Source organism: Artemia sp. Qi Xiang Cuo, chromosome 13 (genome assembly GCF_049724085.1).
Source record: "Artemia sp. Qi Xiang Cuo chromosome 13, ASM4972408v1, whole genome shotgun sequence".
NCBI lineage: Eukaryota > Metazoa > Arthropoda > Branchiopoda > Anostraca > Artemiidae > Artemia > Artemia sp. Qi Xiang Cuo.
The window spans coordinates 47,492,271-47,515,083 of NC_142806.1; the positions used below are offsets into that span (position 1 = coordinate 47,492,271).

General features: G+C 34.6%; 1 protein-coding gene across 4 annotated transcripts in view; it reads right to left on the reverse strand.

The window, feature by feature from the left end:
* LOC148945346 (lysophosphatidylcholine acyltransferase-like) overlaps nt 1–22,813 on the reverse strand; it is an 83,795-nt gene that overhangs the window by 36,277 nt on the left and 24,705 nt on the right. For 3 of the 4 annotated variants that reach the window (XM_089098611.1, XM_089098612.1, XM_089098614.1), the window contains exons 4-8: nt 16,725–16,942; nt 8,182–8,294; nt 6,107–6,261; nt 2,725–2,862; nt 408–533 (exon numbers count right to left, since the gene is read on the reverse strand). In XM_089098611.1, coding sequence (XP_088954737.1) covers nt 408–533; nt 2,725–2,862; nt 6,107–6,261; nt 8,182–8,294; nt 16,725–16,942 — 750 coding nt within the window. Of the gene's footprint in view, nt 1–407; nt 534–2,724; nt 2,863–6,106; nt 6,262–8,181; nt 8,295–14,276; nt 14,492–16,724; nt 16,943–22,813 lie in introns of all 4 variants that reach the window. The other variant, XM_089098615.1, reaches the window with a different exon arrangement.

The window sequence follows — 22,813 nt, forward strand, 5'->3', positions numbered from 1 at the left end:
TCTTAAGCAGCTTTCACACGTATTTCTAGCTGGACTTAATTTTACCCAGGCACGGGTCGATTTGACAACTGTGTCTAAAGAGCTTCCAGTCACACGTCCAATTCGTGGCTAGGCTCTAATTACAGTCAGGCACGCACCTCTAAGGCCTAGAGACCAATATCAGATATTGTAGGTTCATTCAATCAGGGGTTTAGTCGTCATCATCGTATATTGCATTCAGATAGGTTCAAACAAATATCCAAGTATATTCCAGGCCTATGCACGGACATTTGGCCAGATTCATGCCAAAGCATGGAAGCTAGACAAAAGTGGGAACTAGGGAACATGGGAACTAGACATAAATGGGGGAAAACTCTACAAATGCTGCTTTACGAAATAAAATTCTTGTTATACCCCCTCTTGCTTACCCATATTTGGTTTTCAAGTTGGCCGCTCCTATCAGGCCCACTTCACTTGGCAATCCTAATTTGGTTGCTTTCAACATTAGTCGACAATCTTCAAACGAATAATCGACAACAGGCACTTCAAGGCATCTAAAACGTAAAATATATTCAGTACATCAGAGGCAGGTCTTTGTAGGGTTTGTAAAGACCGTGACGATCTAACCCCTAAGTTATCAAGGTCAATAAAAAGAAATAATAGATAGATAGATAAATATAATGATAATAGTTATAAATTATGTAATAATTATAATAGAATAATAGAGATTGCGGCATCGGACGCAACTTAGCAAAAAAATAGCACATGAAAAAATAACTTATTCAGAACAATAATTTGACAGTCGCTGGGAAAGGATTTGATCCTAAAAAAAGAAAGGATTACGAGTTTACTTGCACGAATAAATTTGTGCTATGTAGAAATCATGTTATCCTTATCTGCTTTAAGCTTTTTCCCAGAGGATGTAGATTCTTTTACGAAGATTCCCATTACTTGTGACATTATCATTAGTTAGTTCCACATCTTTTTCCCTATTGAACTACTTTTCTATAATAATTTCAACTAATTTTTGCAAAAAATTAAGTTTTCACTTTTATCGTGTGAGCGTTTTATTATTAAATATAATCATAAGCTTGCTCTAGCATCTTAAACGTGTCCCTACGTGATTCCTATATATTAAAATAAAACTTTACCAAACAGGTTTCATTTCATATCACGTAAGACTCCTAAACCCCTTGGCTACATTATTGACAGTTACAACGCGCAAACACAGAATCCGATGGCATCACTGCTAGAAAAATCAACACAGCAAAATTGAACGGTCAATTTTGTCAACACAAAAATTAAGCGACTTTCACATTTCCTTAATATGCTTAAGACAAGTTCTTGGAGCAAAAGTTCTTAACATTTTGCCAGGGTGACACCCCAATAAACCTTGACTTCTGCCCTTTGTAAAGTCACTCATACCCTTTGGAAAATAATGTATTTACTCAAATACAAGTGCGATTGTTTCACTTTGTAGAAAAAGCCCGTTTTTACATTTTTTTTTCTAAGAAAGCGACCACATTTCTGCCTTTATTTTGATGATTTAAATTTAAGCCCGAAGAGTTAAATGTATCTATAGTGTGCATTAGAACTTTTTTTGCCGTGCAAGATAAAAAAAATTTCTTTTGATACTAAGAGCTCCATTTCTAAAATATTTCTGCTAAAGTAAAGAGGGATATAACACATTTCGGAAAAAAGACTAAATTTTTAAGCCTTTTAAAAATAAATAAAGGTGTGAAAAGACGGATTAGATTAATCAGTATAACCCGCTGAACTTTTTGGGGAGGAGGGGGAGCCAAAATTTTTAGTTTGGCAAATACAGATGTCATAAATTGGCTATTAGAAAAACTGTTTACTAGCCGTAAACTAATTTAATATACACACAGCAACTCCATGAAAAAGGTAGGAGGACGAACACCAATGTGCAACAACAGCAATATTTCCAACAATAAATAACCAACCAATAGCAACAGCTTAAAAACAAGCGAACAGAGATACTAGTAGTATTTACGTTCACTCAATCTCTTTTCTTCAGTGTAAGAGTTCTAAAAGAACCTTTTATAATGAATTCATAATTACAATAAGAGGTTTTCATTTACCTAATTTTTCAGTAGAATTCGCATTTTACACTTTAAGAAATTAATACACAGGAATTTTCTTCTAAGATCTAAGTACTAAGAAACGAAATCAAAACTTTCTTTCTTCGCTACATACAATTATTACGAAGCAAATTTTTGGACTTTTGTTTTTGGTGTGGTGTTCAAAAGAGAAAATTTTGAAAATTCTTAGCAGCAATTGTAGTTTGAGGTTACTAGAGTGTTTGGAAAATAACGGAATGTACTTTTTGCTTCGTGATAGATGAATGGATGAAGATTTTTGTTTCTCCTAAAATACGAACCATCAAACGTCTACCCTTTGGCCCAGAAGAGAAGTTCAAACATTTCAAAAGCACATCAAAGAACAATATGCGACAAATTATTTTGCAATTTGAGTTTGAAGACTTGCAAGTTCAAGACAAGAAAACAAGTTGAAATATCACTTGATACCATCTGAAGGCCTGAAAATGCATTGCTAAGATGAGCCCAAATGCCAGTTGCATCGAGAAAAAAAAAGTAAGCAACACGTGAATGAGTCCAACAGATAATTCCCTGTTCCCTTAACCAACAGTAATTTAATTAAGTAAGAAGCAAAACAGAAAAAAAAATCCAGCTGAAATTCCTTCGAAAAAATCCTATTACTTACTTGGCCATTTCAAGACGTACATTTTCAGCAAAAATTTTCGGGTCCTTAATCTCTTCTTCTGACGGCACATATGGAGGTAGAAATTCAATTTCAGCATAAGTAACAAACTGGGTCATAGTGTACCATAAAATCTTCATCCTAAAATAACAAATAAATAACTCTCTAACTTAAGTTTGCTCTCTAACTTAAGCTAACCTAAAGCAACCTAACCTCGTCTAACCTAAACTGCCATCATCAAACCATGCATTAAATTAAAAAAACTGACTGGCAACGGTGACTAAATCTAAGGAGAAAAAAAAAGGTATTTCGGACATTCGCCAGTGAATGTCGACATTAACCTATTTGCGGACATTCACCGTGACATATATATATATATATATATATATATATATATATATATATATATATATATATATATATATATATATATATATATATATATATATATATATATATATATATATATATATATTTATATATATATATATATCTCCCCTATGGACTCTATGCCCATATATGGACTCCCGTCACGATCAATAGGGTCATCTCTACTAACATAGTCTGAAGTAGGGCATTGAAAACCATATAAAAGAATTTAAAGAAAAAAACATTCTCTAAAGCTTTTGGATTAATTGGAGGACACGATGTGGGGATGTGTATTTAAATCCGAAGATATTTAAGAGGATTTTAAGCACTCCTTTCAAAACCTGACATATCTTCTTTCTGTGGCGGCACCTATTCTAATGACAGTTACGATATCAAATTTCTTTGTATTTAAACAATAATATGCTTTTTGAAGAAGCTACTATTATAATATTCAAATCCATTCAGTACATTGTTTTTTAAAAGTTTTAATGAAGTTAAAAAGACATCTAAACGCATCTAAATGTTATCCGGTATGTACTAGAAAAATAAATCAAACTAATATGTTTAACATTGCTAAATTACATTGATAAACATTGGCTAAATTACATGTACTCTTTATACCATAGAATTTTGCAATCAAATACGAAAACAAATTTTCTAAACATTCTAAAGTGCAAAAAAAGTAGTTACTGACAATCAGTAACAGCGTGCTATTTATTTCGTAAACTATTTTTTTTTTTGTAATTATTCTTATCATTTACGTAAGACCGTTGTTTTTTATTTGTACTGTATTTAGACGTCAAGATAATTCTAACAGCCACTAAAGTATTTAACCTGATCAATCTAATTACGTATTAAATATATTGAGTTAGCAAGTTAATTAATTATGGCTAAATACCAAAAATTCTGGCATGTTAAACCATCACTATTTTACATAGACCTGAGACTGAATATGGTTTATTATGTAATGTTGAATATGTTTATTTATGTAATCTTTTTTTAAATGCCTTTCCTGCATTAAAAAAGATGTTCACGATGAAACTTACACTCATGAAAGGACGCATATTTTCTGCTAGGAAATAAGCTTAAGCTACAAGATATTATAGAATGTGCAAAACGAAGTCTTGTTCGTCGAAGAAAGGGGGTTTCTCAGTCAAATCCTTTTTAAACAGCAAAATACGGGTACATTGTATGGAAATAATGAAACATATTGTGAAATTTTATCAGATGAGGGATGGGGTGGGATGGGGAGGGATGGGGTCTGGAATAGAGAATTTAGAAAGTTGAGACAGTAACTTCAAAGTTAATTTTCGATTATCACGCGTATATTTACGTTACAGCGCTTAAGCATAAAAACTGGCTTGTGATTGGCGAAAAAAAATTGATCCACAGTGCAGCTTCGAGGAGTATTATCATTTTCATCATTGATTAGGTTTTTAACTAAAAAACGTAAATATTTAGTGCAAATAGAATTTGCTACTAATGCATTTTAAGCAAAACACAATTCATAGCTGAAAGGATAAATTGCTATGCTACATGAAATGTTTTGCTGCATAAGTCAATAACATGCTACGTCGCATATATACAGAGCGTACCAAAAAGATTGACTGCCCTAAACTATTTTACTCCGGATAACTCTCTTTGTAGGAACAAATTAGCCCTACTAATGATAAAAGTCGAATTGAACTTCTAAAGAACAAAAACGTCCTCAAGACAACTTTGCAATTTGCAGGTATAAAAGACGAAGAGGTGAAAAGACCCTTCACTGAAAACACTTTTGCTTCCACAAGAGATAAGTCAGTGATAGACAAATATACGTATATAGGGACCAATATCAAGTAAATTCACTCATCATTAACCGTCATGAAAAGTTACCTTTGCTTGAAATTTATGGTTTAATGGAACAATGCTATGCCAAGTTGCTTCAAATTGTAATGTTAGATCTTCAAGACTCATTAGCGTTTCAGGTGGCGCTCCTGACAGTATTTCCCTCTATTTTCAAACACAACTATTAGTTTAAGAATTAAATTATTTGGGGGCTGAAAAAAATTTGACTAGTAATGATGGATCAAGAAGTACAAGAACGTAAGCGGATATTCATAGTCGAGCGGGAGCGATGGGGGGCCACAAAATCAAGGCGAGTAAAATAATAAAAAAAAGAAGAAAATATAGGAAATTCATGACAAATTGACATTTTTGGGGAGAGCATGAACATGAACCCCCTACCACTGTAATTGTGGCTGAAACATTGTATACATTTTTCGATCTTTTTTCCACCCCTTATATTCCAGTTTTTCTGAAAGTTGGGGCCCTTCAGCCTAATTTTGGGAGACACTCCTCATTCTTCTCCCAATATGCAGGCATTTTTACCATGCAAAACTAACTGCATAATACAAATTCTCAACTAAGATGAATTGTAAGACATCACTTGTCTCAGTTCCTTGAGCACAAGCAAGGGCCTATATATATTCTATCCACAATATGCAGTTTAGAAACTCTACGAAACTACTACCACTGGTTAACTTTTTCCAATGATCATTTTCCCTATTCACCAATAATAAACCCGTTGTATAGCCTAGGCAAAGCGAATACATATATTCCTTAATTGAGTGAGCAGGTTAAAATGATTAAATTCATCAAAATTAATAACGAGGGAACCTGACAAAGCAGCTACAACTGCTACATAGCTAATGTTGATTATTACGCATTACTCATCTAAAAACAAGTAGCTTAAGCTTTTTTTTGTTAATTTGTGTCTTTGAAGAGTGCCAAATTTTTTCAATGGTTGTGTTACTAAATTATTTTTGTTGTCATTCTGGGCATACGATTCTTATTTTTAGGAAATTCTTCTTTAATTTCATGCTTTCAGTACTTCGCTTTCAATTCTTTGCCTTAAACAAGCAAAGCAATGAGCATATAAAAAGTTTTGGCACAAAAACCAGACAATTTGAAATTAACAATTCGGCTTATGAATGGCTCAAGTGGCAACGTTGGACATAGGGAAAAAAAGACTTACGCTCCAGGTCCATCCCAAGTCCATGATAAAGTGTCGAGCCTATTAGGATACTTAATGCACACAGGTTGTACAGCAACTCCAGGATAAAATGCACCAGGCTTAAAAGTGATTAGTGCTTTTCTGTTAGAACAAGTTCCCTCAGGAAATATCAAAATCTAAAAAGAAAATGGAAAGCACTTATTAATCGACAATCAAATGCAGAGTAATTATGTCCATGCTAGAGGCTTAGGCATATTAAAGAAAAAAGGTTGGCTTTTATCTCTCCCATTAAATACTTTGCCTCTAATAATGATTTGCCACCTTTATATTATAGTGGGACCACCTCCAGATTCTCATATTTAAGAGTTTCTGGACGTAGCCAGTTTTAATTAGTCTCCATTGTACTTCACCCAGTTTTACTTAGTCACCATTGGACATGACCGGGCTGTACTTCACCCACTGGTGGACAAGCCTAGCATCCCTTATAAGTTTCAGACTAATGCCTAAGTATCTCTTCAGTATTTAATTTATCTAGGCTTCAGGCATTCAAAGGTAAAGTGGCGAGCCCAAAACCTAAGGAGCTACCCTTGTTTTTCATTACTTTACTGGAGAACAAAATATGATTTTTTAGCTTTCCAAGGATCGTGCGTGGTAACATTGACCCCAGAACTTAATTTAGTTACTCCGAGATACAGAACAAGTGACGAAAAACTGATCAGCTGCAAAGATCCTTAGGGTCAGAGAGTAGCAGTGAAACCGGTAAACGCTAGTTTTCTAATTCATCGCAGACCAACTTTGTTGTTCTACTAATAGATTTCTTTAAACAGTAGTAAAACAATCAAAACCCAAATAAAGCAGATACAGTGGATAACAAACTAAATTTTTGGCTTTTTGACCAAACAGTCGGTCTATTTCAATTTTCATTTTTGACCCAGATTCTGAAACCCTGATTTCTTCTTCTATCGTTGTTATACACAGTTCCAAAATCGCTTTAGAAATTCCAAGTCAGAATAAGTCCATGCAATCCAGACCCTGCCTCAAGCTCTCAAATCCAGCTTCAAGTAACTTAGCTGAGTTCCTATTTTACAGATAAAGCAGCTTTCTTTTCCTTAAGCCCTTTTTGAAAGTTCTCAATTTGACATTTCTTCCCTTCAATCTCTTTGTGTCTGACAATAGCTTCCTCTTTCTCCCATATTTCTAAGGACATTTTACTTTTTCTTCCGTGCGCCCTAATCGAGTGAAGCCCGTTCGCTATGCTGACTAAATTAATCCGATACACTACTATATATATACATATATATATATATATATATATATATATATATATATATATATATATATATATATATATATATATAATATATATATACTAGTACTAATAACAACTCAACGTTGCACCCAGGCGCCTGAGGCTAACACAGCCATGCACGATCCACCTCTACTCCCCCCTATTCAAAGCCTCCCTTTATAGCCCTATCCACGACTTTCCCCTTTATTTTAAATCTCTGGTTATAACGTCATTCAGTCCCATATGAGGACGAACTGCTTTCCGTTCAGCTCTAAATGGTTGGCCAAAAAGAACATATATATATATATATATATATATATATATATATATATATATATATATATATATATATATATTTATCTATAAATGTGAAAGGTTAAAGAAATCTTTTGTTTCATGAAAATTTCCATATATAATAGTGTCTGGAAATTTCCATATTATTTCACAATGCTTTTTTTGCAAAGACTGTATTGATAATACCTTGAACGTGGTTAAAAATTCTAAAAAAAAATAACTATACAACAAATCATCAAGTTTTTTTTATTAAATTGTGAAGTAAAAACATTGGTGTTGCCAGAGGTTGCGCCTACGGCCGCACATGTAACCATCACCAGCAAAACGAACATTATTTAGTCAATTGGCTCATGAATTTCAGTAATAATGTCTTTTATTGCACTTTATTTCCTACAACATACAATTTTTGGTTTAGTCCTACAGACAACTTGATAATTCTGAATCGACAATAAATTTGTTTCTAACTTTCAGATAAAATATCTAAACTCTTCAACTATTAATCTTTGTTCTGTACCTGTTGCCAGGGGTCCTCAGATGTTGCTCGACGCACCATCTCTTTAATCGTGTTAGCTCGAGAGTTGGGATCTTCTCTTTCTACATATATTGGCTGAGTAAAATTGATCAATTCTAAAAAAAGTAAAAATTTACGAAACAACAATGAAAAAAAAACTTTATGCATCATTTGGCAGAATATAGTAGAAAGAGGAAACCTGCAAAAAAGGAGAAACTAGAAGTAGAGAGATAGACATAAAATGGAAATTAAAAATCGTCCCCGAAGAGGCCACAAGGAAAAGGTGCATTTAAAGTCGATGTAACCCCACTCTAACCATTTATGACACCAAGAGCACTGTGATGCTGCTAAAAAGATTCAAAACATATATTTATGCTTCGATGCATAGTGCGGTGGTGCCGATGCAAAAATCTTTAAGAGACATTATTCTTAGTGAATCTTGGACTATTACCCCACAACGGAAACCGAGCACATTGATTGATTCAACATCCAGCTCCTAATTTGGTTTTCAAAATATTCAGAAGCTTCTGCTTCTCCTTTTCTTACTGGCACAAGTCAAAAAATGAAACTTATGGTACCAAACATCGTCCTTGACAGTGGAGTAATTTCTTTTAAAGTCCTGTGGGGAGGAGGGGGGGGCACAGTTGGAGCCAATTTTCCAAAATCAAGTGAAAATGACAGCGCAAACTGAAATATGAACCATGCGGTATGATAAAGGTAGAGATATACTAAAGAACATTGACCCGTTTCTGTGGATGCTTGTAGTATGCAGTCTTAGTTTTGACAAGATCTTTGAAGAAACTAAATTTCAGCTGGAAGGGAAAACTGAGATCTGGGGAGGTAAACCAAGGTCTGGGAGGAACAGTTGACCCCCCCCCTGCCCCATAACAAATTACGCCCCTGGTCCTTGACATATTTTGAAGATTAAAAACATTTTTTTTTTCAAACAGCTAAACATTAATAACTGTAAAAAATCAAGAAGTCGCTTCTTAAACTTTTTCTCTCTTGCATTTTAACTTGATGCCTTTTGAACAGGGGCAACCGATATGACAGTTTGGCGACAGAGTTCAATCAAAAGCGGGCCAGGCCCATTCCGACAAGTCAGAAATTATTCATTATTCATATGAATAAGCACCTATTTGTGCTCAATTCGGTATGAACAGCCACCGACGAATGAAAGAATCGCAAGCCTAATAATGTTTTTATGGCGGCAAATGTATAAATTTTCTACCTAGTAAAGTGTCAAATTTCCCCGAAACATCAAGAAATGTTGCAGTTTTCTATTTCGAGAAGGAATGAATCCCTAACCACCCCCCTAATGCTATTTGGGTGTCAAAACCAAAACAATCATCTGTAAAAAAAAACGCAATTTTCGATTTCGAGAAGGGATGATTCCCACCTCCAATGCTACACAACGTCAAAACCAAATCACTCTCACCGTAAAAAAAAAAGAAAAAGAAATTAAAGTTTTGATCTATTTCAGTTTAGGCTTTTCGGTTGTGTAGAAAATTTGAAAATAATGGGACAAATTTGCTTTTGAATTGGGACAAATCGGAAATAATGCGTTTAATGGTTTCTCAGATTTCACAATCCGACATAAGAGAGCCATAAGAAAACTATTGCCAGTAGAGTGTTAAAATTTCGTATCTCCATATGCGTGCAAAAATCCTTCAGTGTAGTCCATATCGCCAGTTTTCAGATAAGTTTGTTTGTCTAAAAATCGCTGTAATGGGTTTCATAGATCGGGCAATGAGCACGTGGAATATCTTACCTTTAATATTAATATTCAACTTTGAACAATTTGGAAAAAATATAGACATGTCCACTTGTGATATAATGCATCAAATTTAGAGCTCTAGAAATATGTTTTGATTTTGAACAGACAAGCATGTCATTATGATTTATATAATCACATTATAATTTATAATTACATGGGATAAATCCAATTTAGATTCTTCTTATGATTATGGAAACAGCGACTGGTGGATTGTTATTTTAGGATTGTTGTCAGAATTGCTTATATATTAAAAGACTGAAAAAGCAACTGTGTGAAAGTTTACAACAGGTTATGACATTTCATAAAAGAAAATAATTTTTATTTAGAAGAAAATAAAATAGAGCGAAGATAGACGTTATAGACGTTAGTTATAGACGTTATAGAAGATAGACGTTAGTTTTACATTCCATTGAAATTCAAAGAAAATTGCAATTGACTTGAAAATTGCAAAATATTAACAGAAAAAAGCCGCAATTAGTTAGATTGGTTTACATACGAAGAGTTCGTAGAACGAATCTCGGTATCAATTCTGGCTTAAGATTGAACTTCTTGGTGCAAGATTTTAGTATGTTATTTTTATGCAGTGCTATGGTTTGATTGTTTTCAGGGCCAGATAAAGGGCGATTGGAACGGTTGGGCCTTATTGGGTCCCGCATTTGAAAGGGCCCAGCGTTACCATCAAAATGAACAATAAAAGATTTTGAAATTTAAAGCAAATTGTTTTTGACAATGAGGGATAAACTATAAATTACTCAAATAATAATAATATATTTATCTTAAGTTTGCATTGCTGGATGAGATTTATTGATGTATTTATTATTATAATTACATCAATATGATGTATTTATCAGATTACTTAAAAACTATTTGTTATATATCAGTTCTAGATAATTTATCCATTAATATGCTGTAGGCGTTTTCCATGCGTTTTTGTTGAAGTCTTTTTGTTTTCTGTCAATTAGGAACTATACAGTACTTTGAATTAGACTATTATTATTATTATTTTTATATTGATCCACTTTTCATAAGGACAATTAATCAAAGACACAACAACACATAGCATAACATTTTAAACTTGAGACAACGGAGGAAAGCGATAGGAATAAGGATACCTAATCAAAGACATAATAGGACATAACATAAAATTTTAAACTTGAGACATTGGAGGAAAGCGATAGGAAATAAACTGATGAAAATCTGAAGATAAACAATGGTTTGTTAAAGTAAAACGTAAATGGTGTGACGCATTGCTGCGCTTCTCAACCGCCAACCCTTTCTTTTTCTATTTTCGCAGCCAGAAAATGAATACATCGCTTTCTATCTAGTCTCAAGTGAAAAATCAGTGACAAAACATAAAAAGTAATATAAAATAAAGCTCAGGACATGAACATCCAAGCAAGCAAGCAAGAAATATAAAGACTAAGGAATATAACAACAACAACAACAAAAAGAAGCGTCAAATTTAGCAAACATTGTCTAACTAAATAATGCTGATCAACCTGTGGCTCCAAAAGTGAACCTGATAGTACCAGAATATTTCAAAGATTTAATGCAAAGAGAAAACAGCACAGAGGCAAATATATTAACATTTGAAACTAAGCCCCAACTGTTATTTATATATAATACAGTTTTGCCTTCCTCTGTCTCACGACAGAAAAAAAGAAAGTACAAGCTCAGTCGGAACTTCACAAGTAGAACTTCTGGGAGGGTAGTCATCTATCAGTTGAGTAAGATCCTAAATGAAAGGATAGTTTTACATGTCTTTTGTTTTTATTAAGCTCAGATACTGATAGCACTAACTCTGGTGCAAATCAAACACCGATAGCGAAATACGCACTTAGCGGATTTGATTCATGTCAATCACACTGCAATCTTAATCATTTATAATTATCAAGATTCCTTTATAACCACGAATAGCAAAATCTGCTTTTAGCAGGTTTTGATTTAGATTAGTCATACTGCGATCTTTCTGATTTTTAATTATCAATATCTAAGCCTTTATAACCATTCCTTAAAGAATTAATAAATGATCACCAGTCGCAAAAGGCATAACATCAATATTAGCGAAGTTACAGGTGAGGGGAAATGCAGAGGTTACTTTAAGCATTCCAATCATACAGATTGGAAATTGTTGCTTGTATAAACCTGATTCCAACAAAGATTAACATGTCCACCATTTAGGGGATTTGGGATAAGGAAAATCAAACACAGTTTGTAGAATATATAAACATTTTTTTTTCTGAAATGCTATAGTGCAACGTTAGCACCACACATATGTATTAAACAAGCGTAGAAACCCTTAAATACCAACTTTAGCAGAAATCCAAACAGCATCTGTGAAATGTATCATAAATGTCTTTCGCTTAAGGACAGCCTATCCACTACCTTAATAATTTGTAATGGTTAACGTTTAATCATTTCCTAATTAATCATTCCTAATTAATCACCTAACAATAACAGGTGAAAAGAGATGCATATTGTCTACACACAAGAAGTTCATGGAAGAGGGGGCTCTAGGGCGTAAGCACCCAAGGGGCCGACTTAGAGTTCTCCAATCTTACAGATTCGACTTCTTTTACAAGACAATTTTGCATGTGACAAAATGATGGAATAAGATACTTCTATATTCAGAAGTGTTTGTAGGATGTGGATCAGAACGGCTTTAGCCCACTGAAGGGCAAAAATTATAAAGATTTTCCATCCGTGTGACTGAAAATCTCCCTCCCTATCCATCCCAAATTCTTCATAAAAATAATACTAAAAATTATAGCAAAAACTGCACCCAATCAAAGATTCAGGATAAACAAGTAAATTATAATCTTGCCTAACATTTAAATTACACCACAAGGCTTTAAACAAAAAAAAACTAGGGATAGTTAAAGATGGAGAGTGATTCTCATTTAGCTCGCCCCTCCAAAAACATCACCCAGTCTATTCTCAAAACCCCCATCCAAACTCTTTAAACGAAGCGCTACATATTGTCCAGCCCTCCAAGAGACCCACTTCCCTTCTCTGGAGTTTATCCTACTAGAAAGAATCACACGTCACACGTTCTAAGTTTCAGCCCGACCGGTCTATTCGTTTGGGAATAGATAGTAAACAGACAAATGAACAAAAAAAAGTATTCAACATTATACGTTATACGTTAGTCAACATTATATATATTTCTACAATTTTCCGAGCCAGTTTATCGCGTCGGCCAAAAATGCGACTACTTCTTTACCAAGTTCAGTCTTATGATTTATTGCATCTACTGAACCCTTGTACAGCGAAATCAACAGAATGGCATTGATGGAATAATCTCTCCCCGTTAGCCATTGCAATGCAGGCGCGGGGATGAAGATTTTGCACAGACGGCGTTCCTGCTTAGTAGGGCAATATTTGGTAGCCAATGAACTTTCCAATAATTACTTTTAGGTTGGAAACCTGGTAAAACATCTATTTCTGTTATTAAAAACTATTTGCCTGAAGAAATAAAGGGAATTCAAAAGATCCGTCAATCTTCTGCAGAAAGCACCAAGCTCCATAGCACTAATATATCAAAATCATTACGGCGATTAAAGTAGGAAGCGCACAGGGAAGTGGGACAGAAATTCGACGTCACAATCCTGAAGCACCCAAAAGCAGACTTTTCCAGTGACAATCCTATAGTTTTCACGAGAGATTTCCATAAAAAAAATTTAAAAAAGAAAAAGACCCTTTTTTAGCATGACATAACCAACTTTCTGACATCATCAAAGTAATAGCAAATACCAAATTGATCAAAAAGGAAAAGAGATTGAAAGCAAAATAGTAGCGTCAATTCACAATAATATAGCGCGGAGGGGGGAGAATGTATTTTTCAATACCTATGGTGCAATTTTTTTTTTCAATTTTTAAATGAAAATACCAAGAACAGACATGTTTCAATTAAAATACCACAAGAAAGTATTTTTAATAATCTAGAGGGCAAATGTCCCCCCCCCCAATTGAAACCCTTGAACCAAAAGCAATTTTGTATATATTTATAATTATTTTACCATGTGAGAAAGCAGCAAAAAAATATTTTGTGTCAATTTTATACAAAACTAAGGCAAAAACAAGCTCAAAATTATGTTGAAAACCGATACAAAGATGACTATAATTTCCATTAATGCGCACAGATATGACCATAATAATGTGGATGACCATGGGAAAGCTGATAATCGCAGTGATACCCTTACCCATCCACCAAAAACCAGGATTGTCACATAGAAAGTCTTCAACTTTCAGTTAGTTGCGATCCATAAGCAAAAATATAGCCGAAATAAAAAAAAACACGTGCAAACGAGTTGTAACTTACTGCCTAAAAATGGGGTTAATCTACTTTCAACCCGACTGATCAAATGAGGTAGTTGAATCCAATATATAACAAGTGCATCGGCAAACGTTGAATGTGGTCCAATGACCAAAATGGGAGCTTCTGAACGTGTTGCAATTCGCCCTTTAATACGCACTCTATAACCAATGATCCGGAAGGCCAAGCGACCACAGAAATTTATGCCAGTTGCAAAACAGCTGTTATACACAAAGCTCATAAAATTTCTTGGGGTATAGAAACATTTAATTTTCAGTAACCTACAAACTTTCTACTATAAGAAAATATAGCTGAGGATTAGATACTATTTCCGACCTAAAAATAATAAACTTGGTCGATTTCCGCAACATGTACAAGAAATAACCAAACTTATTAAACAGGCATGTTTAGATATTAAGTATTTCTTTGAATACAAAAAATGAAACAAGAATGCCTAGACAAAAAAAAGAAGAAAATAAACAACAACAGAAAAGATAAAAAGAAAATCCTTGTGTCGTTCAATCACACTTCCTTTAAATGAAGTTTACGATGTTCTATTACCCCAATTCAAGTTCCAATATTCGCTCCATTTAGAATAGTTTACCAACAATGCAATGCAATTAATGGCTTAGTTACCCAGTCAGAGGTAGGTCTAGGGGAGAGGCACGCGAACCGGATGGTAAAAAAAATATAATTATTATTGAAAAAATAGATATTATAAACTAATAAGGTAGTTATGCTGGGTTTATTTTCAGATGCACTTTATTTTCTTAGTAAAATGATCATTCCGCAGCAACACAAAATAGACTTTAAAGGAAGAAACATAACTTACAGGCATGTCAAATCCCCAAAAGAACTGACACTTGGAGGGGAAACAATAGCCAAAATTATGACACAAGCCACTACTAAATGGATTTTAACTACTCTGACTGCCACGATAGTCCATGGAAATCTAGGAACAGGGTCTATGTTAATGTACTTTTAACGATAACGACGGAGGTTAGAATAGTCAGCATTAGTTGTTGGTTCAACTCTTAAATAAAAAAGCCCCCCCCCCAAAAAAAAAGGAGAGATAAACCACCACTGCAGTCAAATTAAAACCTTCACCTGATTCAACAAAGGACGCGAGAGGAAAGTTTTGAATATTGAATAAAAATAGCATTTTACATTCTTTAGAAACAAAGATCAAGACATACAAAAAGTAGTGTGACTAAGGAAGGGGACTTCGGGTCTAGCCCCCCGCCCCCCAAAAAAAGATGGATAATAACCGTTGCCCTTCTTTATGCTACAAATTGGGAAATGAATTCCCCACAAATTTCAGGATTTTTTTTCACTAATTTCAAGACCCACTAACCCCTACACTCCAAATCAAAACAGTATCTTTCTCTAAAAGGAGGGAAATACGCAAATATAAATATAATTCGATCTTGTCGTGAAATAAAAAAAAAAAAAAAAAAAAAAACATGAGTAGTAAGAAAAAGGAGAAAGGAAGCAAGGGAAATAAGGAAGTAGACCACCCCAAACATGAATAGAATATAACTCCACTTTGATTATAATATAGCCCCAGCAGGTTGATCAGGCATTTTATGTAACAAAGAATTTGTCTATGACAGATAAAGAAGAATCACACAAATTTCAACACAGCCAAGAAATACAAAAAGAAATAAATGTTGCTCTTTCAAAAAGAAATCACTAGATTATTATGAAAAGGTATTATCTAAAGCTGGGCCTTTGCATATACATCAGCAACGGTGTCAGATTTCTAGCTTTAACAACCAAAAAGAAAGTAGTACAATATAGCAACACAAAATTGACAACAGGGATGTAACAGTATTGGAATCTAGTACTAATTAAAACAGATTTATTCTACGTGAAAAAATTCAACATTGACAACATAAAAAAAAAGTTTTGATTTTAAATGTAATCAAGAAGTTTTTTTTAAGTCATTTAATTATTCTTTATCTTATGGTCTTAAAAGTAGAGCAAACTTTTCAATCATACAAGACTGCAATTTTTTTTTTAGCTCAACGTCTAAGTTGGACAGCACAGTTACATTAAAATTACTTAAAGTGCTATAGCTCTTCAAGTCGAAAGTCATAGTAAAAAAAAAATGAAAATTAGATTAAATTATACTGTAAACACCTTTAAATATCATTTGATAATCATGGTAGAAAAAATATGGTAAAATGCTATTTTATTGTGTGTGTCTTCGGCATAAAAAAAAATTAAGTAAAGAAATAAAAATTTAGACGAAATTTAACGGAAAAAAAAGCGAAAACAAAATTTAAAGCTGACTAGTGAAATCACAATAAGTGTGCACTTATTCAAGTATTTAGTAAAACGGGCAGCTGAAAATTAAAAAGCATATTAAAGTAAGAACAGACTCTCTTTGAAAAGGCAACATTTCACAGAAAGCAGTGCATTAGGGAAGAAAGCGAAGCTTGATAGTCGTACTTCCAAAAAACGGCACTTTCTTCACTTCTTCTTTGGCAACAATGCTGGGTGACCCTAGGAAGACAACTACAAGTGCATCATAAAAAGTTGAATGCGATGCCAGGGCCAGTATGGGTGCTTCTCTTGCCGTCGCTTGTCTCCCTTTTACTTTTACTTTATTGAAACCAGAACAATAGTAGAGCCAGACCATTATCTGAGATATAATGGCTCGCAACGTTCTTAGAATAGAAAATAATTAAAATATGATTGCATTTTATATAACTATCGGGCATTTTATTGATAGTATACTACACGTTCCAGATGATAGATGAACATTACCGTCCTAAATATTTTTGTACTTATCTTTTTTTTTTATATGAGCATACCACGGCGCATCAGTCGGCCTAATTGTATTTATAGTACAGGCAATTAGCCAAAAATATGGGTCAACCCCAAACAAATTGCAACAGAAATAATTTTTATATCATTCTGTAGAGAAAAAAGCTCAACAACATATCCAAAACTGCACATTCTAGTCGACGCAAAACTAATTTTTTTTTGCTTTTCGTGTCAATTTTTTCTAAAAAAAATGAACTGTCGGTAAATATTCGTTTTTCTATATATGAAGTATCGTCCCGACGTAAAATGAAGAGCTGAGCCTGAAAATGAAAACAAATTTGATTTACAATATACCAGAAAAGTTTCATATTCATCAATATGTGATTTACCCTTCTCATTGATGTGACCTCTTTTTCACCATACCATCAGAAGGCAACTATTCTGACATAAAATGATAAGTTGAGCCCAAATATCAAATTAACCTGATGTAGTGTCTACTAGAAAACCCGTTTCATATTCATCAATATGTACTTTTTTATTTTCATTTGGCATATTTCTTTTAGCACTTATTTTCCACCAATTCTTCGATTGTTGGAAAAAAAAAATTATAAGTGGGTTGATAAATTATGGTTTGCTTGTTTAGAAGACCAGTTAACGCACAGAAGGCAGCTACACTATTTTCATTACCTTCGTATGCAATAAATTATATCAACGTTTCGTCCCACGATTTGTCCAAGTGATTTCTCGGATAAAGCTGTAAGCTATAAAGTCACAATCGCAAACTACATAGATTTACTCCGATTGTAACATTTGACCAACCGCTGTGCTGAAAAGAAATGGAGATTGTCGAAGCTGCTGCTTCAGGAAGTATGCTCTCAAATATTGTTCCAAAATTTGGAGGATTCTACACCATGATGATCTTTCTTGGATCACTTGGATACATCATGGAGGGGTCAGGACTTAGAGAGGTTCTTGAACTTGTCTACACACCTAACACTGTCCCCTATCTTCTCAACGGGAAAGCAATCACCAGGGAAATACGTGGCCATTTTATGGTTGACACTGCGCTACATGCTAACCTGCTTTTCGAGGTCTTTCTCGAAGAACGTTCCAGTGTTGCTGAATCAATTCTGCAGCCTGAAGAAATATTGGAACTCATAAACCTGTACACAAAGCTTATGAACAAAGAAGCGGCCAATGCGGATACAGAAGGAAGCTCTTCTCTGGAAAAAATAGTGGGATTCATCGATAGGAAGAGACTGGAACTGCTCCAGTGCAGAACCTCGAAACTGTGGTCCCAATACCCCGACATGGTATCCGTAATGCAAAATTTCTTAAGAGCCGAACGATTTGGGTCATGGGATCTTCACTTAAAATCCACCTCCGACATGCTATCTTATCTGGCGGCATCTGGAAACAGCAATTACACAAAATCCTGCCAACTTTAACTCCAGCGAATGGTCAAGCTCCAAGAAACCCATCTTGCCGTTTATCCAGCCTTCCAGAATAGGATACATGTGATCAGATGTTCTGATAGATTCTGGGCTAGGCTCTCCGAGGATCTTGTCATTAAGCAGGAGCTCATGCGTTGTCTCAAAACAGCTGGTGACCTTACCGATAGTAGTGGTATGACAGAGGTTCAAAAGTCTATATAGGTTCTGTCTCGACCAGTCTGCTCTGCACTAAACCTTCTGATGGAGGGTATGACACAGGTTTTCTATGGAACTAGTGAACAACATAAGGAAACGTCCGAGCCGAGGCAGCTGAACACAAAAAAGGATGAGTTCTTGTCCTGCAAGAAAAACAAGGTCAGGTTTATCTGCACGTTGACTGTTTATCTCCGATCAAAGGGCTTCGTCGTAGTCCAGGCACCAGGTGATGCAGATGTCCCAACTGTGTAAGCTGCTGTTGATTCTTCCCGATATTACGACACAGCCAAAGTTAAATAAAGCTCCCCGAATATGGGATATTCACAAATTGAAAGAGAAGCTAGGCCAAGAGACATGCCATCTGATTCTTTTTGCTCACGCCATCTTAGGCTGTGACTCTATTTCACGGATCCACAGTGTGGGAAAAGGCCTTGCTCTGAAGAAGCTAATGAGAGATACTAATTTTCGTAAATCAGCTGCAGTTTTCATGCTGAAATCAGTTTCGAAGAAGGAAGTAAGGCTTGCTGGAGAAGAAGATCTGCTCATGATATATGGCTCATCAAAAGGGGGAAATCTGAATGAACTCCGCAAGGGCGTTTTTAAAAAGAAGGTGACTACTGCTAGCACGTTCATCCACCCATTACAGTTACCACCAACTTCTGATGCGGCTAAATTTCACAGTTACAGGATTTTCTACCAAGTTCAGATATGGACTGGAGATCCTGATTTTGAGCTTAAAGCCAAGGAATGGGGTTGGAAAAATAAAGATGAATTCCTGTATCCATTCACTACTGACGTCCCACCAGCCCCTCGTCTGCTTCTGAAAAATTGTGAAGTGTTCCTGTCAACTGGAATGTAGATCAACGAGATGTCGCTGCTTTAAAAACGGCTTAGCTTACACTGCAGCGTGTAAAACGTGCAAAGGGAGAGCATGTTCTATCTCTCTATGGATTGAAAAATATAACGATGAGAAGAACGTTAAAGCTTAGATATCTGAATCAAAAGAATAAGTTGTGAATACTAGTCGGAGTTTGAATTTGTCATTCAAATGTTAATGAAGTTGATTCGTTAATTTTATCAGTTGTGAAGACTAGTCAGTGTGTTGATAATAGTTTATTATAAGAGGGATTTTAAATGTCAGCCGCAGAAAACTAGTTTCATAGATGATTTCCCTTTTCGAACATTTTTCATGTTTTAATAAACACAATGCAATCATCTCTTTTAGGCCGACCCATCAGGTGATGGAGCCAGCGACGATCAGATTCAGGCTAACTAACTATTAGATCTCAAAACCGGCAATTTAGTGAGCGAAAGATGGTCTGGTAAAAAACAAAACGGGGTCACGACAACAAGAAGTGTAAAAATCTCATATTGATAATTATGAAACTTTTTTTATACACCGTACACCAAATCTGACTCCATTTTCGCACTCATCTCGTCTTTTTATATCGAAATAATAATTCAGTTCAAGATCATGTCCGTTGCAATTTGTTTGGGGTCAATCTCTAGTTAGCATGTAAAGGCAATTTGCAGCACAGATATCAACGCGTTATGTGATTCTGTACAGTTTTCATTTGATTGTCATCCTGATCGCTGTCCAATCCTTAATTGTTAGTTACCCTGATACGTCAATTAGTGTCTGAGATACCCTTGGATATCTCTCTTTCGATTTGTCCATTCCAAACTCTTTATAAATAATAATTTTTAATACATTTTAATGTTCAAGCTGTAATTCCCCCAAAAAAATTTTATACATGAAGTTCCTTGATTTACTTTTAAATTTCGACAATTTTCACTTTTCCTTAGGACTACAGTGAAAGAATTTATATTTTATATTACTAAATAAAACCTTATCCACGATGTTTTAATGTGTTTCTTTCTTAAGTTGCGACTAATCAAAAAATTCATACTATGTCAATACGTTGTCAACTAATAGACATTTCTGGTGCTACTTTAGCAGCTTTTTAGATAGTCATTCATCCAAGTAACTCCCATTTATGAATATATGAGGATGAAGCCTTTCAGCATTCCTACTTAAGAATTACGTCCAATCGGAAAATATCTACTTAATGATGTTTTTTACTTTTATTCTTGGGTGTAATTATGCTGAACAACAACTACAATTGACTCCCCAATGTTGTATTCAGCAACAAAAAATGATCCAACTACACCGAATTTTTCATTAAATACTTCATTTTTCTAGGGGGGGGGCAAATTCGGAAAAAAAGGCAGACAATATGAAAGTCTTCGAAAGTGAGAAAAATCGAATAAAAGCTGAAATCTTGCCCACAAGTTGAAGCACAAAGGTTGCGGAACACAAGCTATCCCCCCCCCCGCACACTTGCCTGCTCGTTATATTTAGTTAGGCTTGCTTAAGACACTGATATATCTTTATGTTCATTCATCTAAGTTATTCTCAATATTGTTGTCACTACCTTCACTGGCATAAGTATTAATATACTTGAGTCTATTAAACTATTCATAATGTTGCAGAAGTCAGTAAACACCTTCAAGCTAGCAACAGATATTATGATTATAAAGTAAATTTTTTTGTATTCTTTTAAAGTGCGTTTTACTTCTAAAGTAGTGCTTATACGTAAGCCTTTAAACTTTTAGCTATATTATCCAAGTTCCGTTTATGTAAATAAAGCAGTCAACGGAATAAAATTTATGACGTGGAAATAAAATAAACTGTCCAAATATTGTTAATGAAACGGTAATGAAATATTCTAAATTAGGAGGTGACAATCAGTCCTGTGAAAGTTTTTTCCAAAAGAAAAAATGGACAGGCCAAGTGTTCATACACTATGATTAATTAAAAGAAAAACTTTTTCCACAAAATAAGTTTTTCAAAAAAAAATAAAGAACTCCATTAAACCAAAAATGAGCAAAAATAGAATCAAATAATCTACCAAGCATACACATACCACGACTCAGTATCAAGAAATACATTAAATCAAAAATCAACAAAAACTAAATTAAATTACAGAGTCAGACATAAAGCAATCGTGAACTGATGAGATCAGGTAAATAAGTCCCTATGTTTACGAAACGCCAAAACATAGATTCTACTGTACTGAAAAAAATTCGAATCAATTAACTGAAAAAAAATCTATATTGTTTGTTTAATATATGTATGTTGATATTTATTCCTTAAGGTTTTAAATAATTTTTGATTTCTTAAAGTTATAAAAGAGATAACATTTAAAAGAATTTTCTCAGTAAAGTACAAATTATATTCTAGATTTTAGAAGAGTTTGGGGAAACGATGGGCGGGGGGGGGGGAGATTTGCCCTCTTATCACTTTCAACTAATTAAAAAAGGCACTAGTCCTCTCCCTTTCCAATCGAATGAGCCCTTTTTGTAGCATCTACGACAGAAATTTCTATTAAAACCTTATATGTCCCAAGGGTATAACTTAAGACCCTTGTCCTGAGGGCGATAGGGGGAAGAGGTGTTATCCTCAAAAAAAAATTTCCAGACCTTTCAACTACTTTGAGCAAAATGGCAATATCAAAATGTTGATCGGAAATGTTTGGAGAAATGATGGACGTGGGGGGGGGGGGAGTGATTCTCCCTCCGATTACTTTCGAGTATTAAAAGGGCAATAGCACTCTCAATTTCCAACCGAATGAGCCCTTTTTGAAGTTTTTACACAAACACTTTCTATAAAAACCTTATATTCCCCCGGGTCATAACTTACAATCTTAGCCCTGAGGGCTCGGGGGGGTTGTCATACTCAAAGACATAATTTCCGGACCTTTAAACTACGTTGAACAATAGTTTTATCTCAAAATTTTGATTGACTGTGTTCGAGTAAATGGTGGGTGTGAGAGGGGGATTAGTTGTCCTCCAATCACTTTCGACTCTTAAAAAGGGCACTAGCCCTTTCAATTTACAATCAAATCAACACTTTTTGAAGTTTCTATGACAACCCTTTCTATAAAAAAAACCTCATATGCCCCCAGGGTATAACTTACAACCCTTGCCCTGAGGGTTGTGCCGGGGGGGGTCGTCCTCAAAGACCTAATGTCCAGAACTTTAAACTACGTTGAACAAAATGGCTATCTCAAAATTTTGATTGGATTTATTTGGGAAAATAATGGGCATGAGATCACTTAA